The following is an 18,431-nucleotide window of genomic DNA, read 5'->3' as shown; positions in this document are numbered from 1 at the left end:
ACAGTACATTCATTTACGCGTTAGCAAACTGGCTACGTCTCAGTGATATACTGATTTTTCTATACAACTTCAGTAGAAGTAATAATAAGACTAAAGTAACTTATGTTATTCTAATTTTAGGAGGTTTGATTCTTCTTGAACAATGACTCATTTTATACTGTTCTGCCGAAATATCAGGGAGAAAAATACCGTCTTTTATTTAACTTATAAGAGTGTTTTGTTTTTTTTCTTAAGTAAATCAACTGTGATTTACCTTTAAACTGTTAAATTGTGTTTCCCTTGGAAGTAACTGTTTCTCAAAAACACTTATGACTCAGGTCTGCTTGGCATTGCTAGGCTCTGGGAGTGTTGGTAATGCTTGTATTATTTTACCCAAAATGTTTTGCTCCCGCACACACCTGCTGCCACACTTTGTGGAAGTTGGACTCAGGAGCTATGCGCAATGCTAACTTAGTAACCTGCCTGAAATGCTATCTCAGCTGGCGATGTGCATGACTTTTTAAGAATAGGGGGAAGTTTGAAATTAGAATTCATTTGTACAGTGAGAGAGTATTCCCAAGCTGATGACATGTTTCATTTCCACTGGGAAACAAAACTGTACAAACCCCAAGACAAAAATCACAGGAAAAATGTTTCATGCTGCAGGCCCAATCACGTAGGTACTGCCAAACCAAAGGAATTCAAGTACGAGAGACTATTTCACAGTTTTATTTCCGTGTTATGGAGATTTCTACCCCATCATCGCGACCAAAAAAATCTTCGCTGAGTGATTGTGGGCCAAAAACTTCCATTACTATTTTCATTTCTTATCTTTACATAATCCAGTGAGGCAAGATTACCCCCAGTTCGCATACAAGGAAACTGAGGCACAGAGGGCAACAGCTAACGTTTGTCAGGCGCTGACTACCAGGCACCAGGAACCCTTCTATCTCATCTATTCTCACCATGACTTTATAAAGTAGTTAATCTTATTACCTTTATTTTAGGAAAGAGCACACAAGGAACAGAATGATTAAGAGACACATCAGCCCAGCTGGTGTGGCTCAGGGGTCTGAGCCTCGTTCCAGGGACTGAGAGGTCCTGGTTCGATTCCCGGTCAGGGCACATGCTCGGGTTGTGGGCTGGATCCCCAGTGGGGGCATGCAGGAGGCAACCAATGGATGTTTCTCTCTCACATTGATGTTTCTCTCTCTCTCTCCCTTCCTCTCTCTCTAAAAATTCAGTAAAAATATATTTTAACAAGAGAGAGACACACACCAGAGTCTAGCTGGAAACTCATCGGGAATTCTGGTTCCAGACTGCACCTTCACCATCAAGTCCAGGTGCCTCCTAGGCAGAAGCCAAGTTACTTGCTCCAAGAAGCACAAATAACAGGTGGCAACCCAGAAATCGGAACCTCAGTATCCTAAATCCAATCTAGGGTTTTGCCCACTTGACCAACCATTTAGCACCTGATGCCTTTACCTCCTGCCCTGTTCTGTGATCTGATCTGTGAATTTGGGTACCCAGTTATACTCATTTCAGAACTTTATTGCATTCTGAAGAAGCTAGTTTCTTCACTTTGCATGTAGCATGTCTTCTTCTAAAAGTTTACAAGTTCCCAGACAGAATATGTGTTCTTGGATCTATCAGAGTTCTGATTGCATATGCTTGGAAACTACTGTTCAATCCATAAGAAGGAAGCATGATGCCCTTTCTCTGCATTTCTATCAGGTATCACATACATACAGGCCACCAACTTGTGCCACCAAATCCAGATGTAACCTAGAAAATGTCTCAACACAGTTTTCACAGTGACTACCCTGCTGATTGCCCTGTCCACCCAGATGAACCTGTCTGCCATCTGTGCCCAAGACAGTGCTGGCCCATAGTACATGCTGAATTGTTAAACGAGTAAATGAGTGAAGAAGTGTTTGCTGAGCTGAACTAAGGAGCAATTCAGCAACACTTATTGAAAGACACACTGCTGGATACTTCAGGGTAAAAAACAAAAATCTAAGCTGTTATTCATGTCTGTAGACTTTACCAACTCATCAGAAAGGTAAGAATCTAAATAACGACAAGACAATTATTTAACATATTTTGAGTGTCTACTAGGATTCAGACATGGCGCTAGACCCTGGGTCCTATGGTGAACAAGAAGCATCCATTCAATGCAGATGCTTATTAGCAATTGGTGGAGAGAAACAGGAGACCAGGACACCTACGCTGGAGGAGGTGGCCAGACACAGTACCATAGCAGTGCACAGGGGCAGCTCAGCCAGTTTTCCAAGGGTCCTGGAAGACAGTGCTGCTAAACTGAGTCAAGAAAGTATAACTGAGGCCACTAGGTTTACAGAGAGCATTCTAAGCAGGGAAATTAGCTTGTATACAAGTTTGGAGAAGAGAAAATGGCACCTTCAGGGAAATGCAAATAATTTTGTATGATGAGAGCACAGAGTTCAAAGAAGGGAAAGAAGGTGACAAAGAAATCTGAAGATGTAAGCACAGGGACAATAGCATGAACCTTTGTGTATTAAGTATGAGAGGAAGAATTCAAGTTTAAGAGAAATCAAGAAATTTTCTGAAAGTGATGGTAGTATTGACAGAATTAGAGTCTTGGAAAACCTCACTTGCATGTCTCCAAACCCTCCAGTTCTATGGGCTCAGCATTCTTTTACCATTTAAATAAAAATAGCTCCAGTCCCCCATAAGGTTAAATTCACATGCCGCCTTGCTCCCCACTCCTCCTCCTATCCTCAAACACAACCAGTATACTTCAGGGGACGTGTGGTTCTTCTGATGGCTTCTTACACCAACTTCCTGTTTCCACTGGATTCCTGCCCTTCACTTCCTGCAACTGGTCATTCCCCTGATCTGAATCCATATGTGGATCACAGTCCTTTTCCTTCATAGACTCAAATCCCATTCATGCAAGTTCTTTGTAGATTTTTACTGATGATTTAAATAGGGCTCTAGTGCAGTTAAGTATTAGCTGCCCCCCCCCCCCCCTTTTGTGATACGTGCCCCTAGCGGGAACCAAACCCGGGACTCTCTGGTCCGCAGGCCAATGCTCAACCACTGAGCCAAACTGGCCAGGGCAATCTGGGCCCATTTTTAAAAGCCTCTTGTCAAATCCACCATAAGGAATTCCTTGTAAATCAACTTTTCAAAAAATCCACAGACCTCTTGCCCTATTGTTCCTTGGTGTTCTCTCCCCATCCTCCTCCACCCCCACCCCCATCTCTGCTTGACAACCTGTCCTGACCTTTTCTCTTACTTCTGGACCTTTTTAGCCTCTCTCCCCTCAAAATTCTGCCTTTATATTGTATAAAACATCTTGTTTTTTTCTCCTTCTCTCTCCCTCTTTCCCGTAGTCTGCCGGGATATTACAACATGGGCACCCAGGTGGCCATCCAGGTTTTATTTTTAGTAGATAAAATGCTCTTCCTAAGAGCCTTACAGCCACAGGCTTTAAAATTATTTATTTCATTTTCCTACATAAAGAATTTAAAAAGGCTAAGGGTTATTCTCAACATTTTTTTAGTACATGGACTCCTTTTAAAATAGAAAAACAAAGTCAAATAATAGTCTTTGCAGTTTTATGTTTATTGATCAGAAAATATAAAATGACAGAAAGTTAGTATGTACTCACTAGCACTTTGAATTTTTTTTTTTAAAAAAGATCACATTTACATGTTTAAAATCTTCAGGTACAAATACATGTGTTACTTACTACTTTTTCCAACAGTCAATAATCACTGATGGCAAGAAGATCCTTTTTAAAGACCTTGTCAATTTACAAATGACCATAGCTCACCACATCTCTCTCATACTGAGAACTTCAACCCTAAATGTTATGTCTATAGGCAAGTGGCTGTTGGCGTGTTCTCTAGATTCATCCTTTCTATCTATCTATTGAAAATCCCCACAAGATTTGAAAAAATTACAAGAGCATTAAAGTCAGACATATCTGCCAATGAGTTCGGACATAACACTACATAAAATACAAACATGGGGGTAATGCATAAATAGGGCAGTGAACGTGAGATTTCCACTGCGCACCCCGCATTGGAAGAGTTTTCACCAGCCAGAGAAAGAGAAGATGTCTCCATTGACTCTAGAGCTGCTTCTTTAGAGGGTCGGAAGTTTTTGGTCCATAGAGCAGTTCTTCCCATCCTGTCTTGTCATCATTACTTCTCTTTCTATATCTCTTCTGGGGCTACACTTTCTAAGGGTTCAGCAACTTTGGGCTAGAAAGGAAAGACAGCACTCATTGCATTTTGGGGCATGAAATCAGTGTGAGAAGGGGCAAAGCCTAGAGGAGCCACTGGAATGGTACATTCTAGAAGTTGTAGTTTTGTATGCACTGTTTTTGACAAGCAAAGACCTATAGGCTGCTTTAAGTAATGCAGAAATAATATCCTTTATTTGTAGTCAGGGGACCAAAAAAAAAAAATTTCTTTCTGAATCTAATGAAGCCACACCAGAAAAGTAACTTACAGATGTCAGAAACTTGGCTAGCAACCGTGCACATCAATTGCTCCTCCAGGTCTAACCAAGAGGAGTTTGTGAACTGCAACTGGGTGGCTAGAATGAGGTCAGACGCCAACCTAACAGCTGTTGGGACTCCCTTCTGATTTTCTGCCTGTCCTACCTGGGAAACTAAAAGATTCAGATACTCGCTTCTCCGTCTTTCTTGCAGCCAAGTTTGACCACGGATCCTGTGGATTCTGGTCAATTAGACATTAGGGTGACTTTGCAGGAAAGAAAAAAGTTTTCTTCAGTCCACTTAAGGTCCCATGCTGGCTCTGAAAATCAACCAACAAGAACTGATTTACAGGAGAAAAGCATCTAAGCTTCATGAGTTACGGTAGTCTTCATAAGGATATGAAGACCCAAAGAAATTGTCGACCTGAGTATTTTTATTCCAGGTTTGATGTAGAACTATGATAGGTGAGGGAGTATGAGATAAGTGTAGAAAACTGGGAGAAACGTAAAAAGACCTGTTTGGATTTCTCTTGGTGTCTTTTTGGAATGAGTTGTTACTTCTCTCCTGGGATAAGGGGAGCGCTTCTCACAGGGTTTTATGACCTACTCCAGGGGTGTGTGTGAGGGAAAGGCCAGAGGGACCCTCCTGCTTCTGTCATTTCTTAAACTTCTTCAGTTTAAAATATTCATTGTGCTAAGGTGTCAGATTGTGGAGCAGTGTGTCCTGAACCTCATCATCTTCCAAGGTGCTTCTGGAAATTCTTTCCTGATAAAAGGAAAGAGGTCTTGCCCTCAGCCTTCTCCCATTGTCTGTTGCCTTTGAATCTGGTTGTGAGTGGATCTTACGCCACCCGGACACTATGCGGCCACCTGGAAGTTAGGATGGCAAGTGTGGACAAAGCCCACCCTCTGAGGAGGCAGGGACAGAAGGATGGACAGAATTCTTGGAGACACCAAACTCAACTTTGTTTTCTTGCTAATTGAACAATAAATGCCACAATGTTTTAAGCCCTTGTTCATCAGGCTGGGGGTTTCTTGCAGACAAACATTTCACCACGGACTTGTGGGGACTGGGTGAAGAGAATGCAGCAGATCTGGTTTTTGGCAAGTGTGTTTCAAATACAAAGGCAATACAGGCATTCTAAGATTTCTTTTTATGGGAAACATAAACTTTGTAAAGCCTGTGATTTCTGTTCTCTATAGTTTTAAAACATTGACTTTGTAAAAAGACATGTAGGTCAACATCTAATGATAAGAGTAAACAGAGGTGAAGCCGGAGGTAGCTAAGAACAAAAATGCAAACAGACCTATACAAGACCCACAAAGAGTGCGAGGAGGCTAAAAATGCAAGAGAAGAATTATTATCTGAAACTGTGATGTGGATGATAAACATGGGAAGTTATTCTCCATGCATATATAAAGGACAAGGAAATAGAGCGAAGAGAAGAAATATATATATATCTAACATAAGGAATTATTCTTAATTAAGTTGGGAGAAAAAATACTCCAAAATACTAGAAGAAATCTTTTTTGAGTAGAACTCAACTCATTGCAGAAAAACTTAGAAGAAACAAGCACTTTCTCCTCGTTTAAGTTCCACACTGAAGGAGGAAAAGAAGGAAGAGAAAAGAACGAGCAGAAGGGGAGAAAAGACTAGAAGTCGGAATTGTAATCAGGCAGGAGAGTTAAAAACAAAATAAAATGCAGGGCCGTGCTCATAGGCAAATTTAAACAATGTCTCCTGTTTAAGCGCCCCTAGCCAATAAAATCTGGAGAAAATTTGTTCCAGGAAAACGTGGGTGTGAACGTACGACTAAATCAAACCTAGGGTTGGAAAAATTAAAAAGAAAGAAAGCCCACTTCCTATATTTTTGTCTGAGAAAGGTCAAACAATGGTAGGTACAGAGAGACACCAAATTCTCTTGGTCTGATTTTCATTGTACGATAAAGAAAGAATTGACATACAAGGGAGGAGGGGAAAGTGGTCCAATAGAGGATCATATCCAATATTTACTATGCCACGGGGTACCACACACGCACGGGGACAGTGGCAGCATCTGGGACCTTTGCGAGCTGTTGGAAACACCACACCTCGTCTCTCCATGGGAAGTGTCCTCTGGGGGCTGTGAGGAAGCTTTCTGGCTACTTCTTCCCTCCTCCTTCCCGTGGCATCCAACACTTCTGCTGAGCTCTCGAGTCAGGTACAGTGTGGGTGCCCCCCCCCCAATGCGGTCACTTCTGCTCTCAAGGAACTCCCGAGGCAGGAAGCAGACGTAACTAAGTATAGGCCGAGGTGCTGCAAGACCGCGTGAAAAGGCAAGAGAGAGCAGAGACTGATGCTAACCAAAGACAGGGAGTCCGGGCAGGTCTTGCAGAGGAAGACCTGTCTCAGCTGGATCTTCCAAAAGAAGTCGGATTTCCCTAGACTCCGAAATAAGGGGAAGGGCACGCCGTGAGGGGGAACAACGTCAAGAGAAGCACAAGTCTGGAAAAGGTGCACAGCGTTTTCCAGAAACAGCTTGTGGTCTGGGTGGGCTGGAGGATCGGTACCTGGAGACCGCAGTGGGACCTGAACACCTGGTCCACTGAAAGGGGTCTGCTAAGCGCTAAGTCTGGGCCGATGCACTGGGCTGACATTTAATAACATACAAATATACGAGTGACAGTGAAACACTTTATGGTCTGTGCAAGCTTTTCATACTAGCAGGCTAATAATAACAGTGCTGAAGGCTTTATGGAAATGCTAACAGTGTGCTGTTTAAATGCTAGGCATTTATGTAAACATCAAGTTCTATATGCTAACCATTACATAATGGTAGGCATTAACTTAGTCTGCTGACAAGACTGTGCAGAGGAGGAGACCAAGGGGCAGGATTCTGGAGTGCCGTTAGCATTCATTTATCTATTCACGCAAACACGTATTGATCATTTACCTTGTGCCGAAGATTAGAGATGGCAATGCAGATATAACTGAAGCAGAGTTCTTGGCCTCAGGAAACATTCAGTCTAATGGGGGAGGACAAACAGCTAAATGAATGAGTGCCTTAAAAAGTGACAGGTGCCCTAAAACACACACCTTTCATGCACAGTGGAAGCACAGAGGGGCCGGGGTGGAGCAGCAGAATAAGGCAGAGCAAGGTGGTTGGCACAGAAGAGGTGGCACCTGAGATGACTCCTGAAAGATGGGTTGTTATTCAGGGAGAAGGAGCAGAGAAAGGGAAGGCCGCAAGGACATTTTGGGGCTACTGCAAGTTTTTCTCAAGCAAACCAAGAAATAAGGGGGTCTTTGAAATCTGTGAGGCATTCACAGTTGGTCAAGCTGTATAATTTCCTGGCTGCCTGCCAAAACAACCTGGGTATGCATGCTTTTCATTCTGCTGTAGGATTTAGTCAGCCGGCAAGTGTTTATTGTGTGTGCATTGTGGCCATACGTTGTAATAGACATACGGGAAGAAAGGGAAAAAGAAAGCAGGCAGAAACTCAAATATTGTGGAAAAAAAAATCTGAGTGTTTCGGTGCATTGCAGTTAGTTGTGGTTTCATCTGAGTCACCACGAGCTGGGCAGACAATGCAGCTATTGTAGTAGTGGCTGCAGTCCCATGGCCTTTGGGGGCTGCCTGTCCTTTGTGCCCTCGCTGAGGGTCTCAGTGCTCTTGTTTACAAAAAACCTCCTGGCTGCGATCGCATCTTTGAAAGGAACATTTTTATTTCATTACCTTATTAAACAATCCTCATTGCATCATCTGACTGCTGGTCCAGCAAAGCAGCAACGCAGGCAGTGGGCATGACCCAGCGGCCTCTGGGACCAGCTGGCAGCCTCCAGATAGTTGCCACTTCTGTGATGTCCACAAACGTTAAAGTTTCCTTATGGTGCTTTTGGAGAAGGCAGGGGTGTCAAAGCAGGGCCCCTGTAGAGCAAGGCTACAAGCAAGGCCTGGGAAAGCTAAACTCCACCAGGAATATTAAGTGCAGACTGTTTGACTTCAGGGTTGGGTGTTTTGTTTTTGCTTTTTGAAAAGGCACTAATTGTGATTCCTCACCCTGCTCGCTCCTTCAGCCCTGGCTGCTTCTCCTGTCCGCCCAGCGGCTCCAAACTCTCCCGTCCTGTTCAGGCAAATAGAAATCTCACCTTCCTGCCTCCTCCTTTGTCTTTCCTCTTGTTCCCTGACAGAGTTCTTGGAAAAGTTCTCTTTACTTTCTGGCGTCCATAGGATAGCATCTTGCTTTATCATCATCAACCAAAAAGTAGACATAGGGAAAAGCCCACTCTTTGCATCTCTCTTCATTGTCTTATGTGGTAAAATAGCACCAGGAAAATGTCCTGTGATGGAAGTAAGGGGGAAGAGAAAACTTTCCTCTGCTTCAAGGTTCTTTTGGCCAGTCTGATAATCAGAGACACGAGGCAGATTAGCAAGAGAAAATAACCAGATTTAGTTACGTACATCTGTACGGGAACTCCGCATACACGAAAGCAGCAGAGATAGAAAGGGAAACTGAGGCAGGTGTATACGGCATGCTGAGCTGGGGATGAGGTGAGGTGCCTGGGGCTTCCGAAGGCATTGGCAGGGAGAGGGCATGTTCACAGTCTGCCCTGACATGTAGGTGAGAAAAAAGTTATTTCTGGTGATAACTCTTATAATGGGCCAAACTCTTTATTTCAATTCTTCCGGGTAGTTAAGGGAAGAGCAGTTTCTCTTGAGCCCACAGAGTCTTGGTTGCCTTTAGCTCAAAATAATCTACATACCACTGAGTCACATCTTGGAGTGGCTCATTCTGCACTGCTGCCAAGTCCTAAGGGGTCGTAGGGCTGCACTCTTGGGAGCATTAGGGACTAGGTCTCCACGCTGAACTGGAATTAAAACCCCGAATGGCCCAGCAGCTTGAGGACTGTCATAGAAATTCAGCACTAACAAGTAGCAGTCATCAGATGAGCCGGGAAGCAAGTTTGGGGAAGTAGCCCTGAAAACATACAATGGGGAAGGTATACTCATTGATTAAAATTCAGACAGAGAAGATCTTAGCTCAATTCTGAAGCATAAAACCCACGTTGGCATGCCCTCTCATTTGCATATAGGGTACAACTGTTTAAGCTTTTAAAGGCAAATTCCCTAGACAGATTAGATAGATAAAGTGAGATGTATATACATATATATATATATACATGTATATATACACATACACACACACATACATATATATTATAATTTTGTGAAAACATTTTTAACATTTTTTTTTATTTTATTTTCTAGATAGAATGGAAGGGAGGGAGGGAGGCAGGGAGGGAGAGAGAAAGAGAGAAACATCAATGTGGGAGAGACACATCGACTGGTTGCCTCCCACAAGACCCCAACTAGGGCCAGGGATGAACCGTAACCGAGGTATGTGCCCTTGACCAGAATCGAACCTGCAACTGTTTTGTCTGAGGGCCGACACTCTAACCGCTGAGTCAAACCGGCCAGGACTAACCAATTCTTATAGAAATAATTTGTCATATCTCTGAAGAATTATACTCAATACTAGCTGCTGGCTCTCAAGAGGGACATTGACAAACTGGTTGGCTTCCGACCCTTTGCACACACCCGTTTGCCAGTGTCCTGTGAGCCCTGGCTAAGAGAATGAGGCATATGAAGTTAAATCCAGAAAGCAGAAGAAAAAGCTGGATCCTTTTCCTCTTGGAAGACATTTCCCCCAGACTATAAAAAGCTGGCTGGCCCCACCCCTCACCCCACTGGTCCCCAACCCGCCACCTCAGACTCTCTCTAAAGTAACAGAGCATCAAAGGAAGGGACTCTGGTGTTTCTCGGGGTCTTTCCTTTTGTGGGGAAGCACTGGTTCCCAACTAACAAAGGGAGAACTAGGAAGGGGAAGGGGACAATCCCGGCACCCATTGCCCTATGTCCTTGACTCAGTATCCCCATGCTGACCTCTGTCACACTGAATTCCCTTCTGGGGTGTCTCACTCAGTCTGTCTCATGAGTGTTTCATTCTCCAAATCACTTCTTTCTCCAATCTGAATATTAGAGACCAAGAGCTAAAACATATATGCTGATCAACACATCAAACATAAATAAAATGAAGAATAACAAGTAGAAATACAAAGGAATGTAAGAATATCCTTAACCAAATGTGAGAATTTGACCCAATTCTTCTTGTGGTTGAGGGATTTGTTGAGGCTTTTAAGATCACGTGGGAAAAGAATATGTGGAAACTGAGGGCATAAGTGAAGCTACCAGAGAGTACTTTAAAGTCATTTTGTATGTAAAAATCAAAACAGTACACAATAAATAGTAGATAATAGGGACTCATTAGAATGTTAAGTTTCTTCAGGGGCAAGAACCACGTCTGTTTTGTTTCATTGGTATATAGGTACCCCCAAGTACCTAGAAAATGCCTGCCGTGTAATGTTGCAAATATTCATTTGTTTTCATGATTTGCTGGTGATTGAAATCCAATTCAGTGGTTTGTGTTTGAAGTGTTCATAAATTACTTTTATGATTTAATTATGGCTTATTGCATTGTTATTTGTTCCATCTAAATAGTCAATTCTTCTAAATTTTTTGGAGTCTCCCACTTTTTTATATCCTACCAGAATCCTGGAGCTGTAAAGTACCTTGGATATTTGTGGTGGAAGAGATTTAGATCACTTGTATTTGTCCTGCTTCTTTCACTAGAGCTGAACAGCATTTTTAACCCCACACTCAACTCCTGCTTCGTCAGGGTCAAATAGCCTCAGCTCAGCCTGCGATCACTGTGCCCAAGCACACGTTTCTACTTCCTTTACACAAATCTCCTTTCTGCTTCTTCTCCATCTCCTTTACTGTTGCCTTCTCTTCTAAATGTTGCTGTACCCTAGGTCTGAGGTCTAGTCTACTTCTCCTTTTTCTCGATTCTGTCTCCCTAAGTGATCTCATTCATTCCCATGGCTCGAAATACCGGACGCATGCTCCTGAATCCCAGATACGTATTTCCAGCCTTGACCTACCTCTGAAGCTGCAAATCTGTATACTCAATCCCCAACTTGGGTAAAACAAACAAAATGTTTTTGTAAGTCTAAAATGGAACTTTCGATTTCCGCTGCTCCTCTTACCCCCACTCATAGTCAATGCTCTTTCCAGTCGCAACCAACTACTTACTCAACCCATGGAGCCATCTCGGGTTCCTCACCCTCCAACTTCAGTTCATGAGGACGTGTAATCTTTTTTTTTTTAACCTCCAAATTAACTCTTGAATCCATTTGCCTTCAGTTCCACTCCTCACACCAAAGTCTAAGCTAGATGGTCGAGGACTAAGGCAGCACCTGGTTGGTTCCCTGATGCTCTCTTTGCCCTTGAAGAACTCGTCTGCCCACAGCAGCAGAAATCAGGGTCACTGCCCTCTTACCAGTCAGTGGGCATTGACCCCATTATACTTGGGATACAAAGTTGTCACTGTGACCCGCCAGGCCTACATGAAGTGTCCCCTCTGTACTTAGTCATGCTCACTGATGCCCTGTCCCGGCTCCCTCTCCAAGTTCATACTACGCCCCACACCAGATGTATTGGCTGCCTGACAGGTGAGGAACATGACCTCAGGCCTTGGAAACTGCTGTTTCCTGTGCCTGCAATGCCCTTCCCTCAGCTACTTGTTTTGTTTGTTTCTGTTTCAGCAAGTTAGAAACATAACAAACACCTGTGTACCTACCACCAAAAATTAATAACTGTTAACATTTTGCCACTTTCCTTGGATTTTAACATAATAATAATAGAACAATTGATGTCCCTTTTGAGCTTTTGCCCTTATGTTTCATCCTTTCCTCCTTACTCACAGCCGGTAATGGACATGTTGGTTCCTTCCTCTGCGTCCATGTCTCCCTTCCTTCTTTCTGATACAGCCTTGACTTTGTTAAGGTACTCACACCTACTCCACCCGGTCCCGCGCCTTCATATGCTTCAGCAAAAGCCAATGGTGGCCCAACCGTGGCCAAGGAGACTGTGCCCCACTCCCCCCAGGGTACACAGTGGGAAGCTGGTAGCCCTTCCTGAGGCTCCCACCCTCTCAATCCGGCCCTCAAGCATTTGCCTTTAGAGAACCAGGGTGGAACCAGAAAAGCCAGGCTATCAAATTTCTGATCCAGCACCAAGGCAGGAGCTAAAGGTGTTCTTGTTCAGTCTTTGTCATCTGTCACATGCTTATGTTGCATAACTGTTGGTTCAAAACTTAAAACATTAACATCACAAATAGAAGGAACTGACTTCCGAAATGTCTCCACTCTTCTCCCAAAAACAAAAGAAAAATGGAATTTCCTTTTCTAGCTAACCATTATTTTTTGGTTAGCATATTATTGTACTGTACTTATGTGGGTGTCTATACTTAGTGCTATTAAAAATGTACTTATACAAGGTTAAGTCTCCATTCAGACATAAAATGTTGAAAATAACGATTCAGAACTGAACCCTCTGTTTCTCCTCTCTGTTTGTAGGTTGCAGCATGTTGACTGTCCTGTCATCTGTCACGGCTGCTGTCAGTGGCCTCCTCATGGGCTATGAACTTGGGATCATTTCCGGAGCTCTTCTTCAGCTAGCAACCTTGTTAGCCCTGTCGTGCCCGGAGCAGGAAATGGTTGTGAGCTCCCTCCTCATTGGAGCCTTGCTCACCTCTCTCATGGGAGGGGTCCTAATCGACAGGTATGGAAGAAAGGCTGCCATCATCTTGTCATCCTGCTTACTTGTACTTGGAAGCCTAGTCTTGATACTCAGTTTATCTTACACGGTTCTTATAGTGGGACGCATTGCTATAGGGGTTTCCATTTCGCTCTCTTCAATTGCCACTTGTGTTTACATCGCCGAGATTGCCCCACAAAACAGAAGGGGTCTTCTTGTGTCACTGAACGAGTTGATGATTGTCATTGGCATTCTTTTTGCCTATATTTCAAATTATGCATTTGCCAATGCTTCCCACGGCTGGAAGTATATGTTCGGCCTTGTTATTCCCTTGGGAGTTTTGCAAGCGACTGGAATGTACTTTCTTCCTCCAAGTCCCCGGTTTCTGGTGATGAAAGGACAGGAGGAAGCTGCTGGCAAGGTTCTCGGAAGGTTGAGAGCCACCTCAGATACAACGGAGGAACTCACTCTAATAAAATCTTCCCTGAAAGATGAATATCAGTATAGTTTTTGGGATCTGTTTCGTTCGAAGGACAACATGAGAACCAGAATAATGATAGGCCTAACACTGGTGTTTTTTGTTCAAATCACTGGCCAGCCAAACATATTATCCTATGCATCAACTGTTTTGAAATCTGTTGGCTTCCAAAGTGATGAGGCAGCTAGCCTAGCTTCCACAGGGGTTGGGGTTGTCAAGGTCATCAGCACTATCCCAGCCACGCTTCTTGTAGACCATGTTGGGGGCAAAACCTTCCTCTGTGTTGGCTCTTCTGTGATGGCAGTTTCATTGGTGACCATGGGCATTGTGAATCTCAACATCCATATGAACTTCACCAATATCTGCAGAAGCTATAGTCTTACCAACCTGTCCTTGGATGAATCTGTGTTTTATGGATCAAAAAATGTGTCAGCCAGTAACGAAACTCTTAGAGAGCCCTTTAAGGGGATCATTCCCCACAGCAGAAGCTCACTAATGCCCAGGAGAAATGATGTGGATAAAAGAGGGGAGATGACCTCAGGATCCTTCCTAAATGCTGGACTGAGCCCAACCGAATACCAGAAAGTCACAGATCTGGAGGAAGTTCCACCTTTTTGGAAATGGCTGTCCTTAGCCAGCTTGCTTGTTTATGTCGCTGCTTTTTCAATTGGTCTAGGACCAAGTAAGTATATTATTTTTTATTCTTTCCTCCTCATTCCTTATAAATGCTAGTGAATTGCTTTTGACCAGTGAGAGCATCCCACTGCTGTAGTATTTCATACATAGAACTACTACTGGGAGCAGAACAGGGATAATATTGGCAGAAAGTATGCCTGGATTACACCTGCTTAGTGAAATGTGCAGGGCCATTATTCCCCCGAAGAGTAAGTTTGCCATTATTTGTCACATGAGGATACTTTAACACTAGCTCATTGGAGATGAATCAGATCTTGAAAGATATTTATTGCTCAAGAGAATATATTGTTTTCTGAAAGCAAAGTTTACTGGGATAACATTTTTTTTTTACATATCATTCAAGAGTTTCTTCATAGGTGAAAGGAAGAAAAAGATCAAGATTTTCTTAAAGACAATAGTGGATGCATTCCAGTAATAATGAAGAAGAAGGCAATTATGAGATGAGAAAGAAGATGTATTATTTCTTTAAGTATATTTTATCACTACAGTAACCTCCCAGGGTCTTTACTCTCCTCTATTAAACAGGAGAATGGGAGTCAAGTTACTCCTATTAAACAGAGTACATACAATTTACAGAGAGTTAGCTACAGGATGCTTTATTTTATGTAGCCAGTCTACTCCAATGACAAACTTTAAACCCTTCTCTGGAGCAAACACTCTAGGGTTTGCTAGACTAGGTTGTTTGTTGAAGTTCCCTAGTCTTTTAGTCTCAGCCCAAAAGTCTAAACTTCTTTGTAGAGAAGTTGTAAAATGTCTTCTTTATATCTCCCTGGAAAATAGAGTGCTTAAGTTCTACCAGCCTCAACTCTTTCTCAATCCCCCCCCACTCTCTCAATTGGTATTAAAACCTTTGTTAAAAAGAATCAAGTTCCAAACAAACTTGCTCAAATAAAGGGCCACGTTGGAAGTTGGAAGTTAGGAATAGTAAGAAGACATGGGCTGTGTTGAAGGAAAGGAAATCTCAGGATAAATGTGGGTTTCTGGCTCCAGGAACTGGATGATGTTTCTGGAAAGAAAGTAATTTTAGAGCTGTGTTAGTCATCCACTGTTAACTCATTGACTGTTTATTCAAGTGATATGTATGGGGTAACTAATTTTTAATAAGTTTTAGTAACCAACAACTATGCTCAATGCTGGTGAACAAGACAGATAATGTCCTTTGCCTTTAAAGAGATTACAGTTGAATAGACTGACCCATGTACTTCTGCATCTTCCTTCTGGTCAGCAATCTTCCTTCGGCCTACTTAATCTCAGTTACTAATACCTCGACTTGCACATGGCTGATATGGTCTCTCCTCCAACTCTACTTCTTCATCTTTCAGTCTACACTCACTTCTAAGTAAGATCAGTCTCTAGGTACTGATTCCCTAAAATGCCAGAGTGAGAGAGGGGATCCCATTGACTCTACTTTTTGCTGCGCCAAGTACTAGGTCTAATCAGTAATGGCAAGATTGGGCCACATGGTCCAAAACACTGATGACCAGAGCTGGTCCTTTCTCTGGCACTTTAAGTAGAAAGATTTCCCCATAAGGGACTGTGCAGGGGCAGGTAGAGGAAAAGGCACATGACCATCAGCCTCAGCTCTCTGATTTGTTTCTGAACCTAGACCCTGCTTTTAAAAGACTTAACAATCATAAATGCCATTAATGAACAGTTTACAGGAAATAGGTTTCTACCATTGTTTCAGGATTTAATTATCTTAGGTATGTACCTGTTGGACACTTACCTTAGCCATTCTGGCTGCTATAACAAAGTATCAAATATTGTGTGGTTTAGACAGCAAATGTGTTGTTGTTTTTTTTTTTCTCACAGTTTGGAGGCTGGGAAGTCCACAATCAAGGGGCTGGAAAATTTTGCTTCCTAGTTTGTAGGTGCCACCTTCTTGCTGTGTCCTCACATGGTAAGGAGAAAGGAGAGAGAGAGAGAGAGAGAGAGAGAGAGAGAGAGAGAGAGAGAGAACACTAGTTCTTTTGTGTCTCTTCTTATAAGGGCTCTAATCCCATGATGGGGACTTCACTTTGATGATCTAATTACCTTCCAAAAACCCCATCTCCAAATGCCATCACATTGGGGATTCAGGTTTCAACATATAGAGGGGCATAAACATGAAGTCTATGTAAAACTTACGTATATGATTACACTGATACATAAAGCTAATGAAATCTGAGCAAGGATTTTACATTTTTATTTTCAGAAACTCTTTAAACTCTATGAGAAGGCAAGATATGAGTGCTGTCTTGTACCCAGAAACAGCTTAATCTTGTTTGTGAACTTTTCTGTATTAATTAGTACAAGAAATGTTACTCTTTTGATAAAATTACAGATAGTAACTGTTGCTTCATTGATTCCCAATGCCACATCGTTTTTCCTGTATATTCATCATAAAACTAAAAACATTTCTTTTTTGTATCAATTTTCTTGATCCAATTATTTGAAAGACCAAGAATCAACTCACAATCTAAGAAAAAGGTTAACAAAAAGAAAAGGATGCCCTCTTCGTTTTAATTCAGAGAAACTTTCAGGTTGGCAGGGACTGTGACAAGTTGCATATTATAAACGTGAGAGACACTGATCTGTAACTTCCAGAACCAAGTTATTCATGGTAAGAGTCTTTCTAAGCTCGTGCTACCCTTCTATCATTCGTTTTGGGGTAACTTTGAAAAATGTAGCAAATCCTTGATCACTAACATATCACTTGATACATTATTATATTACAGTAAGAGTTCCCTTTTTCAGAAAACGCAATCTGATTTTGAAAAAAAAATATTGAAGGCTGTTGTATTTACCCTTTAGAATTACTTAAATAGTATTCTATATGAATTTTTAAAATAAAATTTAAGCTTTAGAGTCAACTAATATGTATTGGTACCTATTATGTCAAATACTGTGTTAGAAAGTTTTCATATACTTTGGAAGCCTGTGACGGGTATTCGCCAGATTTTACAAATGATGACACTGAATCTCAGAGAAGTTAATTGACTTGCTCAAAAAATGAAAACATCTCTTGTCTTCTGAAATTCAGTGTTAATCCCCAGTCCAAGATAAGAATAGGCGGTCTTATGTTGGTCTTGATGTAAAGATTAATTATTTTTAGTTCAGTGCTCTCCATGAAGATGCATTAGACGTAAGAATGAATGAAAATAGTATATCACTGTCCATCACATGAGACTGTTCAATGGGCCACCCTGCATTTTATTCAAGATAGCAACAGTATCTCTTTTTCTGAAACTCTGCTAGGTAAGTAAGCATATAATTTTTATAAGTCTGGGCTACAGAAAAAAGAGAAGGATAATGATAAGAAGTTTTGGATGTGCATTTACTTGAATAACTGAACTTGATTAAAATAATGTTTAATGTGTATATTGGTTAGAATTCAAACTCCACTATAACAAAGACCAAAAAACAGTGGTTTAAGCAACATAGGAGTTTCTTTCTGTCTCTCACTTAAAACTGAAGATGGGTAGTTCTGGGTTCTATGGGGGGTCCCAGGGTCAGGCACTTAAATCCTGTAGATAATGTCCCCAGATATCATTGTAGCTAGTGTTTTAATACTGTTCTCAGTCTATCAAGATGGCTATTTAAAATATGAATATGCATTTTAAAATTTCATCATCCTTTTCTGACAGCTAATGGTCCCTTGAGAACAAGTGAAATGTACAAAGTACAGTCAATTAAAGGAAAGCTGGGTGTAGAAAGGCCTGGACAATAAGACCATGTGAGCAATTCTATCAGGGAAGCGAAAGCAATGTGAGTGATACTGGATAAGGAATTTCTTTCAGGGCTTAGACCTAACATGGTTGTAGGAGATGCTGAGAAAGCAAAGGTCTGGAAGGGACGATTAGAGGAAAAGGAGAAAGACACTACTCGGGGCCACGAAGGGAAGCTGGTGAAGATGTCTGTGGAAGGCTGTTGCTTCTGCATCAGGCTGCAGCCTGAAGTCTCCGTAGGTCAGCAGGGCAGACGGGAGGAAAAGCTGGATTCCCAGCAGGGGGGCAAGGACAACAGACCTTGCTAGGACAAAATGGAATCCATGAGATGAAACTGGAGCCCACATTTGTCTCTCATCACCTCAACTCCGATGATGCAGGCCACCTGTAGAAAAACTGGTGTCCTTCTCCACAGGGACCTGACAGTGTGGCTAGCCTAGC

At 42.2% G+C, this 18,431-nt stretch overlaps 1 protein-coding gene across 1 annotated transcript in view; it reads left to right on the top strand.

Annotated features, from left to right (window-relative positions):
• SLC2A12 (solute carrier family 2 member 12) overlaps window positions 1–18,431 on the top strand; it is a 54,886-nt gene that overhangs the window by 7,424 nt on the left and 29,031 nt on the right. The window contains 1 exon segment of the mRNA XM_036248579.1: window positions 12,929–14,269. Coding sequence (XP_036104472.1) covers window positions 12,929–14,269 — 1,341 coding nt within the window.

The sequence above is a fragment of the Molossus molossus genome, unplaced genomic scaffold, assembly GCF_014108415.1.
Source record: "Molossus molossus isolate mMolMol1 unplaced genomic scaffold, mMolMol1.p scaffold_m16_p_8, whole genome shotgun sequence".
Lineage (NCBI taxonomy): Eukaryota > Metazoa > Chordata > Mammalia > Chiroptera > Molossidae > Molossus > Molossus molossus.
This window is presented reverse-complemented; position numbering and strand designations above follow the sequence as displayed.